A 14,073-nucleotide genomic window follows, 5' to 3' on the forward strand; every position below is an offset into this window, starting at 1 on the left:
GCGACCATCCAGGAGTTCATCTATGCCCTGGAACGGTCGGGTCGTTCAGTGGTGTTTGTCTGGACCCGTGTCACGTTGGAATCCCAGGCAACGAACTTGCTGACAAGCTGGTCAAACAGGCTAAACCGCTTATGGAGATCGGCTTCTCCGAAACTGACCTGCTTTCAGTATTATGCTGCAAGGTTTTGCAGCTTTGGGAGACCGAATGACACAACCTCAGTACACACAAGAGTTGCGTGCCACTAAGGAAACTATGAATGTGTGGAAGACATCCGTGCACGCCTCTCGCAGGGATTCTGTGGTTCTCTCTTGGCTCCGCATTGGCGATACGTGGCTGACGCATGGTTACCTTCTCCGTCGCAAGGAGCCACCTCGGTATCACCATGGCTCATGAGTAACAGTCATCCATCTCTTGCTGGACTGCCCACTTTTAGCTGCTCTGTGGTGGACTTCTAACTTTCCCAGCACCCTACCTTCGGTGTTGGGTGACAATGCCTAAATAGCAGCTTTAGTTTTACTTTTTATTCATGAAGGTGAGTTTTATCATTTGCTCTAAGTTTTAGCACATGTCCTTTGTCCCTGTGTGTCCTCCACCCTAGTGCTTTCAGGGTGGAGGTTTTAATGTGTTGCAGAGTGGCTGGCTTTTCCTTTTTTTATCCTCATGGTCAGCCAACGATGGTAACCTGCTTTCTTGTTGTAACTCCTCCTACTTGTTTCTTGCATCTTTGTGGTTTTCTTGTCCCCTTTTGTCCATTTAAGTGTTTGTTGCCCTTCAGTCGTTGTTGTGGTTTTTCCTTTCATTCTGTTTTGTGCTGTAAGTCTCATTGTCTTATTCTCACCCTTGTGACATTGTTTCCTTTGGAACAAGGGAACGATGACCCTGTAGTTTGGTCCCTTCCCCCCTCTTTTAAACCAGCCAACCTCTTGGCAATCCTTTTAGTACTTCTTGCTTCTTTGGTAACTTGAAGAGTGAATCTTTCAGCTTCATGCAACCGTTGTCACATGCAAGTAATTGATTTTCCATATTAGAGCCACATTTTGTGCCTAAATTTCTCAGGACTTAAAACCTTCCTACCACTCCATCATTGAAACATATCACCGCATCTGGTACACAAACTTTTAATGTATTTAGTCCTACAAAAACATTCTTGGGTAATCTTTCCCATATGCAATGGTTGAAACTTTCATTTGTATTCTGAGTGCCCCCATGAAGACATTTAGTAAGCAAAATAGGGTCACTCAGGTCTCTAAAAATTGGTTTTATTTCATTTATAACAGGCTCAGGAAGAGAATACTTATGGAGGTATATTTGACCACTTTCTTTTGCTTTTTGGTAACCACACCAAGAATATGCTCCTTTAGGGCAGAGTCTGTGAACAGGGTGGTCATCTGTGGACAACTTTTCTCATAGCTGTAACATCATTCAGAGGTGCAGTTCATCTAATGGCCAGTCCATAATAACTCTGAAGGAGCTCTATTTCAGTTTCTTCAATCTGCCTCGGCCATACAGAGATTTTCCATCGGGTAGCAACTTTAATTTCTCTTCGTAGCTTCCTCAGTCTAGCACCCATCCTCTTTAGCACACTTCCACAACACTTCAGTTTTGTTACCAAGGTATCACCATAAACACTGAACTCATTAATTTTATTGAAAGCTTTAGAGTCCCCATTGCCTAGGTACTTCGCATATTTAACGTTACAAACAGGCACCAACGTCTTAAATATTTGTAGAGCTCCATCAAACTCCATATCTCCACTGTAACCATCATAATTCCTAGAACACTAATGTTCAATATGTCCTTCAGTGTTACCATGGCAGGTGTGGCAGTACTTAAATAAGCACTCAACATCAACAACTTTTCCATTCTTCAGAGTAGTAGTACTTAAACACTATTCAAGGAACTATGTCCTCGACGTTGCCATGTCATCGAGTGCGACAGCAATGCCCCTGGTTCCACTAATACTTACATTTTACCCTTTCTTTATCAAAGAAGTTAAGATGCCCGCATCAACAACAACAAATCAACTACAAACAGTGTCACTGTTAACACAAAAATTTGAATCACCCGGAAGCATGCCATATGGGAGTTTCTTCCCTCAAGAACTGATACATAGGTTACTTTAAACGGTGTGGCATGCTTTGTTTGTGAACTGGTTACCATGGAATTTCCTTTTATTGAATTTCTTGATGCGTGGCATAGTTGGTATTTATTGCACACTAAAGGATTTGTACTTTCACAGATATATGTAGCACTTGGGCAACAAACATTCAGTAAAATGTGAGCAAACTGCTTCAGTGAAACAAAACTAAATACTAGCAAAGATAATCATATACAGACACTAGAAACTTGCACTGTTACCAACATACACAACGTATCATACGCATAATCGCTGGGAACAGAAAGTTCAGTTCTTTTCGAAATAATATTGGTTTCTGTAACAGAAATAAAGGGGGTGTGGTGGCATACATGACCGTAACTTTAAAATTTGGTATATGTAGGTCATTTTTCATTTGAAACCCTATAATGTATATATCAGTGTAATCAGGAAAGAGTATAGAATTTAATAAAGTGATAAATTTTTGAGTTTTCCACCATTTATAAGTCCCCTGTATCCTTAACAATGTTTTGTTGTGATTTTTAGGGATAATTTCTTTCTATTTTCAACTTTTATGACAGATCAGATTCAGATATTTTTTTAAGGGAACGGTCTACTGACAGTGTGGGGGAAATATGGAGGAGGGTAAAAAAGCAGTAATATGCAATTTTATGTAGTGTAAAGTTAAAACATGCAACTACTGATTAAAGTGAAATATGTAAAAATATATTATGATAAAATAAAAGGTCAATGCTAGCAGCACAATTTGTGCTCTTTAAATTTTTCATGTGCATAGGAGCAAAGGAAAATATTGGGCAATTACGTAAAAAAATATGGGCTGTAGTCATCAGTCATGATGGGGTTCTTCCAAATTGTCATGTGATGATAAATAAAACTATTTTGGTGATTAAGACGAGTGTTTTTCCATTTGGTGCCAATGTATTCACAGATATCCTTAGAGGCTTTTTGTCTAGAGAGGTAAAATTGTAAATTTATTTTACACAGTTATCATAAATTATATTTGTGATTCTGAAGTAGTATTACAAAATATCTCTAGATTCTCATAAGAGGAGTCAGTCAGCCTTCAGCAATAATTTTTCTTCCAAATAACATGTGTTCTAATTGCTGTGCAGTAAATTAGAGATTTTTCTTTTATTGTAAAATAATTTTCAGTCTTCATGCAGTGTTAACTAGAACCATATCCATAATACATAGAATGAAAGTTTGCTGTATAATACATGTTCACAGGATCACAGACAATGAAGAAGATTGTGGAGATAAATGATTATTTGCTTGGTACTTTGGCTGGAGGTGCAGCTGACTGTGTGTATTGGGACAGGGTGTTGGCAAAACAGTGCCGCATGTATGAATTGCGTAACCGTGAACGCATCTCTGTGGCAGCTGCTTCAAAACTGATGGCCAATATGGTGTACAACTACAAAGGAATGGGTCTCTCAATGGGGATGATGATTTGTGGTTGGGACAAGAGAGTGAGTTTCATAAGTGTGTCACTTTTGCTAAGTACACACATGGTGTGCTTGCTTTATTTTATTGAGAATTTTAATACTTTGATTTAATATATTTTTTGTGTAAGACATTACCCATCACATATTACCAAACACAGAAGGAAAATTATGCAGGAATGACTTTGGATTTGAAAAATTTGTGATGGTGTAATGCTTTGTGCATTAAGCTATGTAGAGTCTGAAAGCATTTCACTTGGTTATGTCATAGCAGTCAACTAATGCAGAGGTGTTTGAGGCTGGGGGCCTCATGCGGTGGTTGCAAGCACAGCTCATTATTTGCAGCATTATTCCCAGAGTTGTCGGGGCTCTTTGGTATGGAGTTAAGTGGAATATCTCAGCCAAAGACTTCACTGGCTCTGTGATAATCTTGGCTGCAGATTTCTGGACCTACATTATTGGATGGGAACTGTAGGACACTCTTTGATAGGTCACAGGTGCTTACAAGAAGGAAGCAGCTACTTGGCTAGCAGAGTACTTTTGGAGCACCCGTGCCCCCCCCCCCCCCCCCCCCCCCCCCCATGAACCATGAACCATGGACCTTGCCGTTGGTGGGAAGGCTTGCGTGCCTCAGCGATACAGATGGCCGTACCGTAGGTGCAACCACAACGGAGGGGTATCTGTTGAGAGGCCAGACAAACATGTGGTTCCTGAAGGAGGGCAGCAGCCTTTTCAGTAGTTGCAGGGGCAACAGTCTGGATGATTGACTGATCTGGCGGCCTTGTAACATTAACCAAAACGGCCTTGCTGTGCTGATACTGCGGACGGCTGAAAGCAAGGGGAAACTACAGCCGTATTTTTTCCCGAGGACATGCAGCTTTACTGTATGATTAAATGATAGTGGCGTCCTCTTGGGTAAAATATTCCGGAGGTAAAATAGTCCCCCATTCGGATCTCCGGGCGGGAACTACTCAAGAGGACGTCGTTATCAGGAGAAAGAAAACTGGCATTCTATGGATCGGAGCGTGGAATGTCAGATCCCTTAATCGGGCAGGTAGGTTAGAAAATTTAAAAAGGGAAATGGATAGGTTAAAGTTACTAATAGTGGGAATTAGTGAAGTTCGGTGGCAGGAGGAACAAGACTTTTGGTCAGGTGATTACAGGGTTATAAATACAAAATCAAATAGGGGTAATGCATGAGTAGGTTTAATAATGAATAAAAAAATAGGAGTGCGGGTTAGCTACTACAAACAGCATAGTGAACGCATTATTGTGGCCAAGATAAACACAAAGCCCATGCCTACTACAGTAGTACAAGTTTATATGCCAACTAGCTCTGCAGATGATGAAGAAATAGATGAAATGTATGACGAGATAAAAGAAATTATTCAGGTAGTGAAGGGAGACGACAATTTAATAGTCATGGTTGACTGGAATTCGTCAGTAGGAAAAGGGAGAGATGGAAACATAGTAGGTGAATATGGATTGGGGGGAAGAAATGAAAGAGGAAGCCGCCTTGTAGAATTTTGCACAGAGCATAACTTAATCATAGCTAACACTTGGTTCAAGAATCGTAAAAGAAGGTTGTATGCCTGGAAGAAGCCTGGCGATACTAAAAGGTATCAGATACATTATATAATGGTAAGACAGAGATTTAGGAACCTGGTTTTAAATTGTAATACATTTCCAGGGGCAGATGTGGATTCTGACCACAATCTATTGGTTATGAACTGCAGATATAAACTGAAGAAACCTCAAAAAGGTGGAAAATTTAAGGAGATGGGACCTGGATAAACTGAAAGAACCAGAGGTTGTAGAGTGTTTCAGGGAGACCATAAGGGAACAATTGACAGGAATGGGGGAAAGAAATACAGTAGAAGAAGAATGGGTAGCTCTGAGGGATGAAGTAGTGAAGGCAGCAGACGATCAAGTAGGTAAAAAGACGAGGGCTAGTAGAAATCCTTGGGTAACAGAAGAAATATTGAATTTAATTGATGAAAGAAGAAAATATAAAAATGCAGTAAGTGAAGCAGGCAAAAAGGAATACAAACGACTCAAAAAAAAAATGAGATCGACAGGAAGTGCAAAATGGCTAAGCAGGTATGGCTAGAGGACAAATGTAAGGATGTAGAGGCTTATCTCACTAGGGGTAAAATAGCTACTGCCTACAGGAAAATTAGAGACCTTTGGAGAGAAGAGAACCACTTGTATGAATATCAAGAGCTCAGATGGCAACCCAGTTCTAAGCAAAGAAGGGAAGGCAGAAAGGTGGAAGGAGTATATAGAGGGTCTATACAAGGGCGATGTACTTGAGGACAATATTATGGAAATTAAAGAGGATGTAGATGAAGACGAAATGGGAGATAAGATACTGCGTGAAGAGTTTGACAGAGCACTGAAAGACCTGAGTCGAAACAAGGCCCCGGGAGTAGACAACATCCCATTAGAACTACTGACGGCCTTGGGAGAGCCAGTCATGACAAAACTCTACCATCTGGTGAGCAAGATGTAGGAGACAGGCGAAATACCCTCAGACTCCAAGAAGAATATAATAATTCCAATTCCAAAAACAGCAGGTGTTGACAGATGTGAAAATTACCGAACTATCAGTTTAATAAGTCACAGCTGCAAAATACTAATGCGAATTCTTTACAGATGAATGGAAAAACTGGTAGAAGCGGACCTCGGGGAAGATCAGTTTGGATTCCGTAGAAATGTTGGAACACGTGAGGCAATACTAACCTTACGACTTATCTTAGAAGAAAGATTAAGAAAAGGCAAACCTACGTTTCTAGCATTTATAGACTTAGAGAAAGCTTTTGACAATGTTAACTGGAATACTCTCTTTCAAATTCTAAAGGTGGCAGGGGTAAAATACAGGGAGTGAAAGGCTATTTACAATTTGTACAGAAACCAGATGGCAGTTATGAGTAGAGGGGCATGAAAGGGAAGCAGTGGTTGGGAAGGGAGTGAGATGGGTTGTAGCCTCTCCCTGATGTTATTCAATCTGTATATTGAGCAAGCAGTAAAGGAAACAAAAGAAAAATTCGGAGTAGGTATTAAAATTCATGGAGAAGAAGTAAAAACTTTGAGGTTTGCCGATGACATTGTGATTCTGTCAGAGACAGCAAAGGACTTGGAAGAGCAGTTGAACGGAATGGACAGTGTCTTGAAAGGAGGGTATAAGATGAACATCAACAAAAGTAAAATGAGGATAATGGAATGTAGTCAAATTAAATTGGGTGATGCTAAGGGAATTAGATTAGGAAATGAGACACTTAAAGTAGTAAAGGAGTTTTGCTATTTAGGGAGTAAAATAACTGATGATGGTCAAAGTAGAGAGGATATAAAATGTAGACTGGCAATGGCAAGGAAAGCGTTTCTGAAGAAGAGAAATTTGTTAACATCGAGTATAGATTTAAATGTCAGGAAGTCGTTTCTGAAAGTATTTGTATGGAGTGTAGCCATGTATGGAAGTGAAACATGGACGATAACTAGTTTGGACAAGAAGAGATTAGAAGCTTTCGAAATGTGGTGCTACAGAAGAATGCTGAAGATAAGGTGGGTAGATCACGTAACTAATGAGGAGGTATTGAATAGGACTGGGGAGAAGAGGAGTTTGTTGCACAACTTGACTAGAAGGAGGAATCGGTTGGTAGGACATGTTTTGAGGCATCAAGGAATAACAAATTTAGCATTGGAGGGCAGCGTGGAGGGTAAAAATCGTAGAGGGAGACCAAGAGATGAATACACTAAGCAGATTCAGAAGGATGTAGGTTGCAGTAAGTACTGGGAGATGAAGAAGCTCGCACAGGATAGAGTAGCATGGAGAGATGCATCAAACCAGTCTCAGGACTGAAGACCACAACAACAACATGGGGGTGGGGGTTATTTGGCTGGATGGTAGTTGAGGTTCTCTGATGAACACTCACCGGGTGACTCAAAGATAGTGGAACCAGACCACATTCATAGTAAAGACACCTCAACTGTCAAAATTTTATCAGTAAATTGTCGAAGTATTCGTAACAACGTCTCTGGATTTATGGCTCTCCAGGAAACTTACCATGCTCAAATTATTCTTGCAACTGAGAGCTGCCAGAAATACTAACAAGGGAACCTCCCCATCGCACCCCCCTCAGATTTAGTTATAATTTGGCACAGTGGATAGGCCTTGTAAAACTGAACACAGATCAATCGAGAAAACAGGAAGAAGTTGTGTGGAACTACTGTGGGGCGGCGGATGAGTTTGTAACAATAATTTAATTAATTGCTGGATATATGCTTGCGTGTTGAATCAGTTTCTGGCTTTTAGAATGTTGTTAATGCTGTCTTTCGCCGTTCTCAACACTGGCTCTCTATTTACTTCTTGGCACCCAGAAAGTGATTTAATAAAACATGGAGCCAGTATTTAGAGATCCTAGTGCCCACTTCTATTGAGATACCATTATAGCTGCAGCTTATAGCTCTGAGGAATTAGGAGATTGTCCGGGATTTCTAATCAAAAACGGTTTTCCAAAATAGTTGAGTATATTCTGAAATTCACTGATAAACACAAGTATCCCTACAACCTAACTAACAGAGCAGTTCAGAGTCTAATGCGCTGATGCAATTATAAATGTCCGAATTAAATGTTAAAAAGAATGCTCGCCATAATTTGATGAAAATATTTCATCAAACGCCACGCTAAATATTTGGTAGAATGTCTGTCCCGCGACGGCACGTGAAAATACGACAATACGCAAACTGAAGCTAGATAATGAAAATCATTCCAGAATTAACACTTCACATGAAATGTTTTCATGGTTCTGCGTATCTCTAGTAACTTAATACGGCACCCGAGGCTGTTTGTAGCAGATACACTGATGCGACGCGACTACCGACACAGATGGCGTGTCATTCAGCGTCTGGAGAGAACTGGGGCCTTGCTTCCTCGCGTAGCGTCCTTATATATAAAGCCGCGGTGCGGACGGCGAAGGGAACGCCTGATCTTTTCGGCTCTCTCGACTAGCCGCTGGGCTAGTAACGCACCACTTCAAGTTACATAATAATTTATAGCTTCTTTTGCTGATGGCCGATGAAGCTCTTAATTTAAACGTGCATTCAGCACGCAGGTAAGTATTGATAATAAAATTTTGACGTGGCTAAGTTAAATATTCTGGGCGAGAGAATTAATCTAATTACACTGCCCGCAGTAGATGAGCTCTGAACTGCCCCTTTTGAGATCCGCTATCGCTATAATTTTATAGGTATTAAAAAGAAACTTTACACATTTTCATAATCATAGCGGACCTCCAACCTATTTAAATCTAAACATCCTAGCCTTATTTATTAACCTACTTAATCTATCTTGCTTCCTTCAGTTTTGATACGAAAACCACAAAATCATGAATTTCCACTAAAATCTTAATATGTGAAATCCAAAGTACTGTTTTTATTAAATCATTATGAAAGATGAATCTAAATATAAATTTTGAAGTCTCTAGCTCTTTTCTGTTGCGCCAATGATTTTTTCAGAAAAACGTCCAAATTTCGAAAATGACTTAAGTTATCGAACTGATATTTAACACACATTAATTTAGTATTATTCCTGACATGCTAGAAAAGTTTTAGGTCATTTGCTTGATTTTTAAGGTATTGCGCAACATTTATGACGTCAGAGCTAGTTACAGCAGACTGGCTGGCACACAATGGAAACTGATGTAAATTTACTACAGCGTGAGTAGGCTGCTTCCCTACACTACGAAAAAATAAGCAAAATATACAAACTGATTAGTCCATGAGCAACATAGGCAATATCAAGGAGTAAGTGATCGTAAGTGTGCCGCGGTCTTGTGGTTAGCGTGAGCAGCTGCTGAGCGAAAGGTCCTTGGTTCAAGCCTTCCCTCGAGCGAAAAGTCTAATTACCATTTTTGCAAAGTTATGATCTGTCCATTCGTTCATTGACGTCTCTGTTCACTGTAATAAGTTTAGTGTCTGTGTTTTGCGACCGCACCGCAAAACCGTGTGATTAGTAGACGAAAGGACGTGCCTCTCCCATGGGAACCTAAAACATTTGATCGAAAGGTCATAGGTCAACCGATTCCTCCACAGGAAAACACGTCTGATATATTCTATACGACACTGGTGACGGCATGAGCGTCACGTGGCAGGTATATGTTGTCGACCCACCTAACTTGCACACTTGGCGAATGGTTAAAAAGATTCTTCTGCCTTGCCCGGTTTAGGTTTTCTTGTGGATGTGATAATCACTTCCAAAAAAGTGATGAAAACATAAGAGTGTGTCACTTAAACTGCAACAAATGAATGCAACAGTTTCACAGTCGCACTGTTTTCTCTGTGCTCTATCAAAACATATGTTTTTAACGTTTTCAAATTTTTCCGTGTGTAGACCGTCAAATCCTGCATATGTCCAAGCAAATCTGAACATGTCCTGGAATTTTGGAGAGCAACGTTGATTATGTGTGAGTGCCTGAACTTTGGTAATTGTCTGAAAATAAAAAAATTAAAATTTTCACTAGAGGGAAGACTTGAACCAAGGACCTCTCGTTCCACAGCTGCTCACGCTAGCCACGGGACCACGGCACTACTGAGCTTACAACCTGCTTGATGTTGCCCATGGACTACTCAGTTTGTATATTTTGCTTATTTTTTCATAGTTCCACACAACTTCTTCCTGTTTTCTCGATTGATCTGTGTTCAGTTTGTCAAGGCCTATCCACTGTGCCAACTTATAACTAAATCTGAGGGGGGTGCGATGGGGAGGTTCCCTTGTAAGTAGAAAGCTCAAAAGATATTTAGTGATTTATGGAGCATACAGGGCATACATAAAGTCTGGGAACACTCTCAATTATTTATTGCACAAGAACTAAACATTGTACAGATGTCATATATATTGCATTTTGAAGAGAAGCTCAACCATAAGTGACCCGGCAGATGTCAATACGGTAATCGAATTCTTGCCATACCCATCCCAGCATGGCATCGTCGACTTTGGCAGTCGCTTCCCATATTCTCTCCCAGAGCTCTGCTACATCACGTGGTAGAGGCAGTACATACATCAGATCTTTAATGTGTCCCCACAGATAAGTCGCATGGAGTGAGATCTGGTAATCGGGGAGGCCATTTCATGAAACTCAAAATGCTTGTCTTTGCCATCGTCATTGAGCTTCTGCACTAGCTCCACTTTGAATGGTTTCATAGACAGCTTCTGTCACTGCTTATCTGCTCTTTCTATCAGAAACTCTCTCCTAGCCTTCTTGGTTGATTTATTAACTTCAGTAACAAAAGTTGCTATGGTAACTAACCCCCCTGTCTGACACAGTCAAGTCAATTAAATATCTAGGTGTAATGTTGCAGAATAATATGAAACAAAAAGAGCAGGTAAGGATTGTGGAAGGAAAGGTAAATGGTTAACTTCGGTTTATTGGGAGAATTTTAGAAAAGAGTGGTTCACCTGTAAAGGAGATGTCATATAGGATGCTAATGTTTGGTATCCACACCAGGTCGAATTTAAGGAAGGTGTCATAGCAGTTCGGAGGCAGGCTGCTAGATTTGTTACTCGTAGGTTCGAACACGATGCTTTGGGAACTCAAATAGGAACCACTGGAGAGAAAGAAACATTCTTTTCGAGGAGCACTATTGAGAAAATTTAGAGAACTGACATTTGAGGCTGATTACTGAACTATTCTACTGCTGCCAATCTACATTTCACAACAGGAACACAAAGATAAAATTAGAGAAATAAGGGCTCCTACATAGACATATAGACAGTTGTTTGTACCTCACTCTATTTTCAAGTGGAAGAGGAAAGGAAACCAGTTGCAGTGGTATGGGGTTCCCTCAGGCACGCACCATACAGTGGCTTGCAGAGCATGTGTGAATGTAGATGTAGATGCTTTAGTGTAAAGAAGAGTGGAAATCCCCGAATGGCTTTGAAATTGCTAACATGCAACAGTTGTTGGTTGAATATTGTAATGAGCTGTACAAATATTGGAGGGATGGAAAATAACATCTGTTGTTGGAAGGTGTCCCAACATTCATATTTAATTGTGATGGAAGACGTATTTCCTCCAGTTTTGTACTGAATAAATTATGCACTGTTTTCATCAATATAATGCTCATTATAATGTTTTTATTTGCAATTGAACTATGCCCAACAAAATAAGCTAAACTTTTTTTGATGTTTAAATGCGAACATTTTTAGGTTAGGCTTTACCGTGACTGTTACTGACATTTTTTGATGTTATTTCCTAATTTATGATGGTCTTCTCTCTCTCTCTCTCTCTCTCTCTCTCTCTCTCTCTCTCTCTCTCTCTCTCTCTCTCTCCCCCCACCTTATCCCTCTTACTCAATAAGATATGCTATAATTTCTGTAGCCGAATTTATTTTATTCAGTTCCGTGATGATACTGTTTTCTTGCCAATAAAATAATAAGGCATTTAACTTCATTATTCTGCAAAGCCACCACAGATATTTTCTATGTACACAGAAATGTACATGTTTAGAAATGCTTTATTTAATAATCCCACTGCCAAACTGCACAATTTCTTTTTCTGTATTTCTATTATTTCCTCAGCATTTCAAAAAATGAGAGAGTAAATCTTTATTACATAATTTTATTCCTGAAGAAGGATTCACAGCAACAATTAGTATTTAGATTTCTTAAAATAAAAACAATTGATAAAATATCTACTCACAAAGCGGCAGCAGGAGAACACATGCATATAAAGGTTAAAGAAGTTTCTAATTGTTAGGAGCCAGTGGCTCCTTCTTTCAGAAGTGTTGGAAGGGAAGGAAGAAGGATGAAGACAAAGGACTGACAAGGTTTAGGAAACAAGGAGAGTTTGGAAAAGTTGCTCATAACCTTGGGTCTGCAGAGACTTACCGGACATAAGGAAAGACTGATTGTTGGAAACTGCAGTGGATGAGATTTGAGAACTGAGTGTTTATGGATGAAAGGTAGTAGAATAAGCAAGATGGACTGACAAAACATCATAAGAGCTAATAAGAGCAGAAAGCTAAGTGCATTGTATATGGTAGAGATGGGTGGCAGGGGAAAATAGACAAGTCAGAAAATAAAAAGATGTTGAAAACTACAATGGACTGAATAAAGTAGTAGTTACTGTGAAGAAATGATGAGACCAAAAAAATTTATGTAAATTAGGCCCAGGTGGGTAGTGAGAGCCGAGGACATGGTGTAATGCCAGTTCCACCAGCAGAGTTCAAAGAAGCTAGTGCATGGGAGAAGAATCCAGATGGCAAGTGTGGTGAAATGGACACAAAGATCATGACTGTCATGTTGCAGAGCATGCTGTAAAACAGGGTATTATATATTGCCAGTGCAAACCCTTGGTCTGTGTCCATTCATCCTGACTGATAACTTGGTGGTAGTAATACCAATGTAGAAGGCTGAACAATGTTTTCACAACTCCAAATACACACGTGTTGTTTCACAGGTGGCCCTCCCTTTGATAGTGTATGTTTCGCCAGTTAAAGAGCTGATATATGTGGTGGTAGGAAAATGTGTAAGGCAAGTCTTGCAGTGGGGACACAGGTGTAGGAGCAATGGGTTAGGGAGATTGATGCAGAAGGAGCTTAAGTTCTGATAAGAATATTGCAGAGATTGGGAGCGTGACGAAAAGGTATTCACGTATGGTGGGAAAATTGTCAGACAAGATGAACCTCATTTCAGGGCACGATTTTAGGAAGTCATAGCATTCTTGAAGTAGTTGATTAATATATTAAAGACCAGAATAACACTGAGTGACAAAAGTTGTACTCCTAAATTGTTTTTTGAGGGATCTTCAGTACAAGGATTGAATGCAGTGGCCTGGGAAATCTGCTTTTCAAATAGGCTGGTGATGTAATTACATCTAGTAAAGGTGGAGGTTGGAATGGTGGTGTATTGGTGTGAAGAGTCTGCAGATGAGCAAATAAGATTGCCTCAAATTCCAAGGCTGTATTAGAGGGAATGTTTGACATAGAAAAGATGGCAATACGGTAATCTTTCTTTTACCCGGCTAATCTGTGACCTTTATGCCTAATCTGCCAATTTACACTCCACCAGACTTCTCTCCATCTACAAAATCATGCATTTATTTGCGTTTCATGTTTCCTTGGATGATATGATCTGCCAAGCCAACTTCAACTGCAACAACAGGCCAGACTTCACCTCAAAAAACTGTCCCACCTTCTTCTGAACTACCTGAACACAGGTGTTTACCTTCCCATCTCTTTCCAACTACCAAAAATACAACACCATGAACCACCACTCCTTTCCTACAAACCCAACTTGGCCAACTTTCTTAATGTCCCACAGCCTCCACAGCTGCCTCCCAGAGCAGTGATAAAACATGATCACAAGAACCAGCCACATCAATACTGTTTTCTCAACCTCTCATCTAAGGCACTCTACCCTTCTGAATTATCCATAGGGTCTCACTTTCAGCCCTAAAGCTGCATTTTATCGTGCTGCTTTGGTGAAGAACCTACTTTCCTTCACACGTAATGTCGAC

General features: G+C 40.1%; 1 protein-coding gene across 1 annotated transcript in view; it reads left to right on the plus strand.

Moving 5' to 3' along the window:
• Nucleotides 1–14,073, plus strand: part of LOC124803061 (proteasome subunit beta type-5-like) — a 57,020-nt gene that overhangs the window by 21,158 nt on the left and 21,789 nt on the right. The window contains exon 3 of the mRNA XM_047264189.1: nucleotides 3,345–3,586. Within this exon, the coding sequence (XP_047120145.1) occupies nucleotides 3,345–3,586 (242 nt within the window). The remainder of the gene's footprint in view (nucleotides 1–3,344; nucleotides 3,587–14,073) is intronic.

The sequence above is a fragment of the Schistocerca piceifrons genome, chromosome 6 (genome assembly GCF_021461385.2).
Source record: "Schistocerca piceifrons isolate TAMUIC-IGC-003096 chromosome 6, iqSchPice1.1, whole genome shotgun sequence".
In the NCBI taxonomy this organism is placed as follows: Eukaryota; Metazoa; Arthropoda; class Insecta; order Orthoptera; family Acrididae; genus Schistocerca; species Schistocerca piceifrons.